The 11,658-nt window shown below is 32.9% G+C and overlaps 2 protein-coding genes across 2 annotated transcripts; both read right to left on the bottom strand.

Moving 5' to 3' along the window:
- Positions 1–8,767: 8,767 nt before the first annotated feature.
- Positions 8,768–9,205, bottom strand: LOC130820879 (uncharacterized). Its single transcript, XM_057686424.1, has one exon. It carries the CDS (start codon positions 9,203–9,205, stop codon positions 8,768–8,770), a length of 438 nt encoding a protein of 145 aa, XP_057542407.1.
- LOC130820789 (uncharacterized) lies at positions 9,152–11,658 on the bottom strand. The gene is made up of 3 exons (XM_057686303.1): positions 9,762–11,658; positions 9,346–9,694; positions 9,152–9,257 (listed from the first exon to the last, which is right to left on the bottom strand). The coding sequence occupies exons 1-3, from the start codon at positions 9,933–9,935 to the stop codon at positions 9,244–9,246; spliced, it is 537 nt and encodes a 178-aa protein (XP_057542286.1). The 5' UTR covers positions 9,936–11,658; the 3' UTR covers positions 9,152–9,243.

Genomic DNA, 11,658 nt, shown 5'->3' with positions numbered 1-11,658 from the left:
GTCCGTTTAAGTTTCTGGATAAAATTTAAAGTTTGGAGCTATTGGGTATTGGATGAAAATATTTAAAATTATCAAGTCTTAGTAATATATTAATAGTATGGAGTGGATTAAATGTGTAAACACGTTCAAATACGTGATCGTTTTGTGTGTGTGTGTGTGTTATTTAGGACCTCGATTCATAAAAGGGCGAAATTACTATCGTGATTAGACTGCGTTTGTTGGCAACGCTTAAAGGTACACGCTTAGACCATACTGTTTATGTGGTTGTGCAACTAGTGTTGTTTCATTTCTAATCGAGGCATTGTAAATCACATAAGGATTAGACATCTCAAATAATTTGAAAGAAGATAATTGGAAATTAAGAATTTATGTGTTTGTTACCCAAAGGGGTTAACGTTTTGATTTGGATTATTACAATTATTGTTCCCATGGCAGTTTTGGATCATTACTGTCACCATGGGGTATGCATACTTTTGCCTTTGACGACCCGAACAGGACGGGCAACGTCTTAGGTCGGTGGTTGCCTTGGGATTAGCTCTCCCAAGTGTATTCCTCCAAAAGGATTGGATTTGTGCTTGAACGACCCGAACAGGACGGGCAACATTACAAGTTGGAATTATTTTATAATGAATGTATTAGAGCCTATGCATGCTAGGATAAACACATTGCTTGTATTCAACCTGGTTGACTTTTGTATGAAGTCTCTGACGTGTATTGGAATGTTTTTTGAAACCTACTACGTGTTGTCACATGACGACTAGTAGGTTGATTGCAGGTGGGGACTGGAGTGAGGTCTCAACTTAGAACCCGTAATCATCAAGACTATGCTTCTTTCTTTTGTAATTAGATTATGAGTAGAAATAATTCTGAATTATGTAACAAGAGATGGTGTTGCTCACTTTTTGTTTTCGTCTAATTTATTTAGTGTATCCAGAGGCCTTTAGGCTCTCGAGTTGTACGTATGGACTTCCGCTGACTTATTTTCTCTCACGCTGGTACTGTTTCTATTTTATTTATATTTTTTTATCGATGAACGTTGACGATCCTAGAGAAGATTTTTCTCTAGAGTCCAAGAAGTGGACCAAAATTTGTATTTTCATATGAATTTTCGAGTCAATGTAACACCCCTGAATTTCCAACCCCTTAAACGAAACCAGAATCGTGAAGGAAGGGAGGAAATTCGGGTGTTACATAAAAGGAAAAGGAAAATAATTGAAATAAACGCTAAAGATTATTTAAAAAGGTGAGTAAGTGGAAATTTCGGCAGCATCTCTGCTGAAAACTGAGGATGTGACAAGAATATATATAATTGGATAACATAACTATAATAATCTAAGACCTTGAATGCCTTCAAGAATATGTCACGACGGAAAGAATCATCGTCGGCTTCTCAAATCATCAACTCTAATGAGGATCGTGGTTCCAGTGTTAACGCATCGATCTGACGAATACTAAAGGAGTATTCTCAATACTATACAACCAAAAACTACGCAGCGGAACTATGGATCATACAAGGAGTCACATGGCTCCATACAAAAGAAATTATACAACCCCAAAAGAAAACTTTACAAGTAATATAGAAGCTACAAGCATTGGACAATTTGTACACAATTGTTACGACCGTACTCCGCTCTTTCCCCCAATGCAAAGCAAAAGAAGCTCCTATACCTGTCATGTCAAGCTATGATCCCCTGCTGCTCAACATAATGAACATAGTCAGATGTGTCATAGCAGGAACATCATAGAGAATCATGAGCAACCAACAACAAACACATACACGTCAGTAATGAATGAACTTATAACAATCAGAGTCATTGAACAAAACTATAGACAACAATATAGTATGAAAATAGCGAGTCAACTCATCTGTCTAAACACCTCTATTTACTCATAATTTTCTCTTTCAAACTACTAATCTCTCTAAGTATATCCAAGGGTAGTGGATTTTTTCTCTATTTATGGCATAGTGACACGGCCATGGGCGTTATTGGCCACCCAGCACCCATGGCAAAGTATGAGCTCATGCCCCCTCCAGCTGACCCTCTCGGGTCCTACCTTCTGGAAAAACTAACACACTGGGGTACTAAACCAGTGAAGAGGCCACCATATTGGGGTTTGCAAGGCCTGCATGGTAACACCTCGGTCAAGGGGCGGTATCGGCCACCCGGCGCCCAATGACTCAAGCATGCTCATACCCCCCTAACGGTGGTCCCGTCGAACCTCACCTAGGGGACTACTAAATCAATCAGACATAATCCAGTTGAGTCATGCCAATAAATCATAAATCAAGGCTCAATAAGTAGGAAATCACTTTGATACCACACACAACCATGGTGCGTTCTCTACTATTTAGAAATATGTTCTCATAGTCTCCTAATGCTTTCATTCTACTTGCCTATATCACTATTATGACTGTACACTAGCATAGTTTACTTTTTGGCGCTCTATAATTCTAATACGATGCATATAATCATGAAATATGGATAATACTTTGAAACAATGAATATGATAATTAATTACTGTGTGTACGTACCTGCAAGCGTCACTACATGACCACAAGTTACAAAAATCACCCAACTAAGGGTCTACTTTCCTCTTATAAACTGGAAACCTATACAAGTTAGGGATAGAACTTATAAGTTCTCTTAACTACTTGTCTCAACTTAAGACCATCTAGCATCTACAACAAGCTATCATCCACCCATTCAAAGTAACTTCCACTTATTATAACGCATACTAAACCAATTCACATTACTCAATCTATATTTGTTCATAAGTTGTAACATTAACTCAACAATCGAATAAGCTTTTACAACCACTAAACAAGGGATCAAATAAGCTTTCACAACAACAAAGTGTGCGTTAAGACCATTTCTTTAAACCTATGGGACTCGAGTAAACCTATCACAATATCATGTCATCAACAAATAACACTTGTACAACAACACTAATACCAATAACTTGAATAATGTTGATGTTAGAGATAACCTCAAGTTGTCGTATAACTCACTACAACATACAAAATTACTCACAATGGCAAAGAACACGAAAAGAAACACTTCCACTAATAATTAGCAACAATAAAAACAATAGTTTCTTTCGACTTCCACAACGATAAAATTTAACTCTAATAGCCACGATCGTAACATAATTAACTAGCAATAATACTCAATAACATAAACAATAACCACCATCAATTTTTTTTAACAACACAAGTGACAATTAACACCCACTTTTGGGACTAATAACTTCAACCATCTATTCTACATTTATCATCACTCACAATATAATCCCATATTCAAAGCTCATACCAATCTATTAAAGTTATAAAACATCCCTTAACACAAAAGTAGTACAACTTTCATTTACATTCATACTTTAAACCTTAATTCATAAATATATATTCAATTCATAAATCCAACTCTTTCTCTTAGCAAGATTCAATAATAAAAGAAAGAAATAATTCAAAATCATCATAAGACTCATAAACTTGATAAAAATCCCAATTAAAACAAGAAGGAAAATCAATTAGAGGTAGGTGAGATGTCTTACAAATGGGAATTAGAAAAGGAGTGAAGACTAGATGGTTGTGAAGGACCCACGCGGCTGGACCGTGGCTGTTGGTGGCGGCAGCCTTCACGGCAGAAGGGGGAGGAAGACGCAGCCTTGCTGCTGCTTGCGAGGAGAGGGAAAACGCAACCTTGCTGCTGCTTGCGAGGGCGGATGCTTGCTGGTGGGGAAGTGCGGAGGCGGCTGCTTTTGTTCGTGGCTGACCCGTGAGTGAGGGAAGGGACTTGAGAGAGGGAAGTGAAGGAGTGACGGCTAAGCTTGAGTGTTTAGGGTTTTCACGAGTTTTATACTTGCTATTACTATTATCATTATTATTATTATTATTATTATTATTATTATTATTATTATTATTATTATTATTATTATTATTATTATTATTATTATTATGCTTATTTATTTATTTATTTTTATCTCGGTTTATTTTCTTGCGAGACCCAACTAAGAGGCTCACCTTCATGGGCTCAGACATTTTAATAAAATAGTCATTTTGATTCGAACCTCTTTCTGTATTTTATATATATATATATATATATATATATATATATATATATATATATATATATATATATATATATATATGTATATATATATATATATATATATATATATATATATGTATATATATATATATATATATATATATATATATATATATATATATATATATATATATATATATATATATATGTATATATATGTATATATATATATATATATATATATATATATATATATATATATATATATATATATATATATATATGTATATATATGTATATATAAATATATATATATATGTATATATATATATATATGTATATATATATATATATATATATATGTATATATATATATATATATATATATATATATATATATATATATATATATATATATATATATGTATATATATATATATATATATATATATATATATATATATATATATATACATATATATATATATATATATATATATATATATATATATATATATATACATATATATATATATATATATATATATATATATATATATATATATACATATATATATATATATACATATATATATATATATATATATATATATATATATATATATATATATATATATATATATATATATACATATATATATATATATATATATATATATACATATATATATATATATATACATATATATACATATATATATATATATATATATATATATATATATATATATATATATATATATATATATATATATATATATATATATATATATACATATATATATATATATACATATATACATATATATACATATATACATATATATATATATATATATATATATATATATATATATATATATATATATATATATATATATATATATATATATATATATATATATATATATATACATATATATATATATATATATATATATATATATATATATATATAGGTTAACATTTAGATCCGTATATGAAAGAAATTTATTAAAACTAATTTGGAAATAATTAAATAATAATTGTAAAATCTTTAAAAAACTATTAAAATATTAAATAATTACATCATTAAAATCTCGGTGTGTTACACTTAAACCAGGCCGTTACAATAAATTTGTCCCAATATCACAAAATTACCAAAATACATAAAAGTAGTACATACTACCTTCAATTTCATCTCCAACACAAACTCTAACTTATTCATTTTGAAATCTTACTTCTAACATATACGCATTACAAATTCTATCAAGATATAAATTAATATAAACTAAGATTCATGAATTTACCTAAAACTTTAAAGATTAAAAGCACTAATTTTAAATAGGGATGAAAAAGCTCACAAAAATGGAGAAGAGAGAGGAGTGCCGCGTAGGGACAGTCGGCGGCTGGCTAGTAGGCGGTGGTGTGGTTGGCACTTGGCGGCTGCCGGTGGTGGTGGTGCAGCTGCGCGATCTTATTATTGTGGGTGAATTTCTTGAGGGAGAGTAAGGGTTTAAGGAAGAAGAAGAGGTTGGAGGGAGGTAGTAGTAAAACTGTGAGGTGGGTTATTTGAGGGAGTAATTAAATTTTAAAATCCCATCTATACCTTACTTGGGTATATTATCTACAAGACCCAATAAAAATAATAAATGATCTTATCTCATACTTAACTTAAATATTTTTAATAAAAATAATAATAATCAAAATAATAATAATAATCATCATTGACTACTTAAATAAAGGAAATAAAAAAAAATGTATATATCTAAAGCCTAATTCAATTACTTGATAATAAATATATTAAAAATCATTTTTTCTAAATCATTTAAAATATAATATTGATGTAATAAATTACGGGATGTTACAGATAAACTCAATAATCTCCAAATCCTTAAGTTGCGCCTCATTGATATGATCAAATAAAGTTTGTTTGTACGGTCATTGCTCCGAAATACCGTCTAACCTCATGTTGGCTACAAATCTCTAATCCTAAACTCTGCATTTCATGGTAGAACTCCCAAGGTACAGATTCACGGACACTCTCAATCTCCTCCTCAAAACATAAGCCAACTTGTTCGCCTTCCTAGGGTGGTATAAATTATCAAGACATAATCCTAATACCCTTAAGTCATCGCCTTTGGCACATGTTAAATTCCTTCTGGTTGAAGACATACCTCAAGTTTTGATGATCGTTGTAGATCTTACACGGTAACTCATACAAATAACGTCTCCACAACTTCAGAGCAAGGATTACTACAACAAGCTCAATGTCGTGCACTGGGTAATTCACCTAATGTGGCCTCAACTGCCTCAATGGATAAGCTATGACATTTCCTTCTTGCATAAGTACACAACTCAAACCTTTAAATGAAGCATCACAATAGACCTTGAATGGTTTGCTACAATCATGCACTATTAATACATAAGCGGTAGTAAATCTCTGATTTAATTCCTCAAAAGCAATCGTAAATCCTTTTCTTCAATAACTCAAACATGGAATGAGCAACCTTAGAGAAATTCTCAGCATATTTCCTATTGTAATAGGCTAAACCCAAAAGCTATGAACTTGAGTTACATTCCTCGGAATCGACACTTGGTTATCATCTTAATCTTCTCCGGACCCACAAAAATTCCATCCTTAGACACAATATAACCCTGAAAAACTATTTCCTTAAGACAAAACTCGCAGTTAATAAATTTCCTAAATATTTTTTTTCTCAAATGTTCAACATGTTTCTCCATATTTCTCAAATACACCAAAATTTCATAAATAAAAAGAAAAACTATAAACTTATCCAAATAAGTACGAAGGTATCTCTACATGAAATCCATAAACGCTGTTGGCGTATTTGTTACCCAAATGGCATCACCAAAACTCATAATGCCCATAACTAGTCTAGAACACAGTCTTAGGAATATCCTTCTCGGCTATCCTTAATTGATGATACCTAGACCTCAAATAAATCTCGATACGTAATTAACATTAATGATAATGTTTACAATAATGATGCGGAAGTCTCTAAATGCAGATCTGTTAAAACTTTTTAAAAAAACTAAAAGTCATTTATGGTAAAAGATAAATATCACATCAAAGTTTAAAAAAAATGAAATACATATAATTTGTTCCAAAAATACATTAAAATTAAAATTAAATACATCAAAGTCATCAAACATCAAGTGAATAAAAAAAAATACAGCTAAATCCACAATAGCATAAATAAAATGTGGTTATGGCCTAGATCAGAACCTAAAACTAAATCCTTCAAAATATTGTCATTTATGATACGGATGACAGCCGATTGAATTGGTCAACGCTTAATGTCCAGCATAACTTCCTATGCAGCTCAAAATACAATTATACGTTACATTTACAAAATAATAATTTCATTACGAACTGATAATAAAATGACACCACTGTATACTGTTATTATATTCCTTTATAGTTCCATAATTTAAAGTCATTCAAATACCATTCTCAACCTTTGCAGATGTACGTTACTGTCACTTATACAATTCAATAATCTTGATACTTAAGTAAGTTTATTTGGTTAATACTCATAATTGTACCATGCATCATAGCATCAACACTAATCAAGTTTATCACTGATCAACAAGTACAACAATATGATATCTGATATATGCAAGGGTTTTGTTAGATGAGAATCGTATTCCTAAACCCTAACTATGATAGGAGTCATCACCCCTCCAATACAATTATGCTCGAGCTCTACAAGATAGGTAGCTAATCCCCTATCTTACACCGCATTTTACGTGCCGGCCAACACGGACGCCGAGATTTTACATCCCACTCCATGGTTCGACATTACCTTAATATCAGGGTCATTCAATCAATACTCATTCACACAAGTACATCACATTTTTATTACTATAAATTGACTTTAACTTTGATTTTGACCAACTTAACTAGTAACTTTCTTTATTTAATACAACTTTTAATCATAACGTTAAATTTACCTTTATGACTTTATTCATTCACATATTAAATTTATTTATAACTTTATATTAATAGCTCAATAAATTCACACTAGTAACTTAATATTCTATTAATACTCTCTAAATTAGTATTTTCCACAAGTAGCTACAAAAATCTATTTCTCTTGTAATAAGTTCACCAAAAATCTATTTTCAAGTTTAAGAAAACAAGTGAAACTTATTATGTTCACAAAATCAATATTCTAAATAAAAAAATAAATAAAAGTTATAATTTTACGAAAATCAACATTTCTAGTTATAAAACAAGTAATACTTTATACGAAATTCACCATATACCACACAAAATGTTCTAATTCACCATATACCATTGAGTTTTCGTCCATTAGCACAGAATACCATCAACGACAACTGCTGTTAGTGTGCCGTTTGTGGTAAATTAAAAATTCACCATATACCATTACTTTTTTGTATTTGCGTCAAATACCATTTTTTAAAAAATATACCCGTTGGAATTATGATAAACAAAAGAAGTGTCATACAAACCAAGTAATTAACATTTTGTTCAAAAACAACTTACCAATAAACACTGTTCACCAAAAAAATGACACTAAACAATGCTAAGTAGTAGTTTTCTCTTCCCCCTAGTGTTGTCTTGCTGTGAAGAGGAAGTTGCATGTGCTGCCTTCTTTGATGATGCCTTTTTTGCCTTGCATGTCACTGCATTGTGGCCTAGTTCTTTGCATAGGCTGCATTTGTTATTCTTATGCCTCTTTCCTTTTTTTTGCTTCATGAGCAGCTCTTCTCCTTTGCTTAGGTGGTCTGCCAGCATTTCTTTTCCCTTGGGGTGGTGCAATTTCTAGCACATCTAGTGAAGGCAAGTGAGTTGGATCAGCCATGGGGTGGATGTGGTCTACATAAGTGAGTTTGTAAGCAGCCCCCTTGTAGAAAGGGGAGACAAAGTCCCTAGGATCAAGTCTCTGGTTGTAAATGTCCCTTAACCCATGCTTGCAAGGGATCCCTGATCCTTGCCATTTCCCACACCCACAAGTCATATTTCCAAGGGTGACAGGGAACTTGACATGGCCATCCCTCACCTCAAACTCTCCACCACAAGCTGCAATGACATGGCAGAACCTAGAATCATCAGTCCTAGTCGCCAGCACCCCCTTTGCATGCTTTGTTAGATCATTAGGTTCCATGCTTACTGCTTTATCGAACCTGGCATCCTTTTCATGCACTAATTCCTGACATCTTAATTATTGAAAAAACAAAAAAAAATCACAGTAAGCAACAACAATTTTTTTGCATTTAAATGAGCAAAACAGGGACACAAATTTACCTTCCAGCAGTGTCCACACAGGCATGTCCCTGTTGGCCTTTGTTATTGCATTGAATGACTCTATGAAGTTTGTTGTGTTATGATCACAACAAACTGTCTTGTCAAACATGTGCACACTCCACTGCTCTTCTACATTTTTGAGATAGTCATATGCTTCTGCATCAAACTCTTTTATCTTGGACATAGCTTTTTCAAAAACGTACTCATTGTAGGCATTTGCCGCAATCCAAAACATCTTATGAAATGCTGCCCCACTCCATCCTGCAGCCTTGCAATTTGAGAACAAATGCTGGCAGCATATTCTCCTTGTAGCTCTTGGGAACACCTCAAACAATGCTGATTCAATCCCCTAAAAAACAAGACTAAGTTAATAAACAACTTCATAATCTCAAATTAAAGACAAATAAGAAACTTACCCTCATCCTGTCACTGATAAAAGTCCAGTCATCCTTTTGAGATTCATACTGAGCAAACAAGCACCTCAAGTTTCTGAAAAAATAAGTCCAGGATTCTATGCTCTCTGTGTCAACAATCCCATAGGCTAACAAAAAGATCTCATTATTCCCATCTATTTCAACTGTAGTAAGCATAACCCCTTTGTAATACCCACTTAAAAGTGCACCATCTATTCCTATGATAGGTCTACAACCACCTAAGAATCCTCTCACTTGAGCTGCAAAAGATATGAAACAGGCCTTAAATTGCAAACTGTCAGTCCATGTAACTAGTGTTGATATGTCTCCCTACTGCAGTTTTGATGCCAACATCAAGGCCAAACTTAACAGCAGTGCTTCTAGGCACGCTCCACTCTTTGGGTTTAAGCCTGGTTTATTCTTTGGGCTGGGTTGGTTGCCTAGGCTGCTGTTGGGTTGACTGTGCAGGGGGTATTTTCTTCTTCTTTGGAGTAAGCTTTTCCCTTCTTGGAGGGTTATTTGGTTGAGATGGTTGACGTTGTGAGGGTTGAGGTTGTGAGGATTGAGGTTGTGAGGGTTGAGGTTGTGAGGATTAAGGTTGTGAGGGTTGAGGTTGTGAGGGTTGAAGTTGTGAATCTCCTGGAAAAACCTCATCTACTGCTGGGGTAGCAAACACTCTTACATGTTTAATCCCATCATCATCAACATTCAAAACATGGACCTCTACAGCCACAGTATATGCCAGTTGGGCCACAAGCTACTCCTCAGCTTCTGCTTCCTCTGCCATCCTTATATTCTCTTCCTCCATTAGCCTAATATTTTCAGCCCTGTTCTTCAAAGTTTTTTCCCAACTAGCTTCTGCAGATTAAAACATAAGGGATAGTGTTTTTGTCTCTTCTATAAACACTTCAATTCACTATTCCCTTCATTCCACTCCCACATTTTTAACATTGCCCCATCATCAACTAACTCTAACTACGATTTGTTCTAGGTTTATTGACAAACATGGTGAAATATTTAGGGAGATATAGGTTTTGTTTTTCACTGAATCCTCAAACATATACTCAATTAACTCCATCAAATTGGTCTTATCAGTGTCATCCACCCTTACATAAAAAGTACCCCCTGGAGCACGAACTAACAACCACATTGTACTCATCCTAACAACAACATTTACCAACAACACATTACATCACAATCCAAATTATAAATTGCATACAAAACAAAAACACATCACTTTAGCATAATTCAAATTCGCATGCAACTTATCACACTTAACCCTGACCCTAACTCAATTTTGCAAAAAAAAATACAAAATCAGAACTCGAAATGCAAATGGATAAGGATAGGTACCTTGCGTATGCTTAATCCACCGAATTAGCAAACTTTGTGCGAAATTCAGTCACGACCACCTGTGTTTGGGTTCTAAATCACTTCACAAACTTGCAATTCACTTTACACAAATCGATTTTAAGGATTTTAAGGATTTTTGATGGATGTTAAGGGTTCTAGATCAATGTAGACGAATACAAAGTTTCTTGAATGGAGAAGAACAAAGATGGAGGATCAATTTTTTGAAGAAATACGTTGTGTTTGGGGAACTCAAGCCTAACAATGGCGCCAGTTGAATGCGTATGGGCATACTGGTAATTTACCACAAACAGCACACTGACGACAGTTGTCATTAATGGTATTCTGTGCTAACGGACATAAACTCAATGGTATATGGTGAATTAAAACATTTCGTGTGGTATATGGTGAATTTCGAAGAAACTCAGTGGTATATCATGAAATATCCGTACTTTATAAGTTCACCAAAATCAATAGTTCTAGTTATAAAACAAGTAAAAACTTGTATTTTCACAAAAGTCAATATTTCTAGTTATAAAACAAGCAAAAA

The sequence above is a fragment of the Amaranthus tricolor genome, chromosome 8, assembly GCF_026212465.1.
Source record: "Amaranthus tricolor cultivar Red isolate AtriRed21 chromosome 8, ASM2621246v1, whole genome shotgun sequence".
In the NCBI taxonomy this organism is placed as follows: Eukaryota; Viridiplantae; Streptophyta; class Magnoliopsida; order Caryophyllales; family Amaranthaceae; genus Amaranthus; species Amaranthus tricolor.
The sequence above is the reverse complement of the archived record's forward strand: the minus strand, read 5'-3'. Positions and strand labels throughout refer to the sequence as shown.

Coding starts and splice junctions, on each gene's coding strand:
- LOC130820879 (XM_057686424.1), bottom strand. CDS start 9,205: ATGGAACCTAATGATCTAACAAAGCATGCAAAGGGGGTGCTGGCGACT.
- LOC130820789 (XM_057686303.1), bottom strand. CDS start 9,935: ATGCTTACTACAGTTGAAATAGATGGGAATAATGAGATCTTTTTGTTA. Junction 9,695..9,761: donor TTATCAGTGACAGGATGAGG/GTAAGTTTCTTA, acceptor CTTGTTTTTTAG/GGGATTGAATCAGCATTGTT.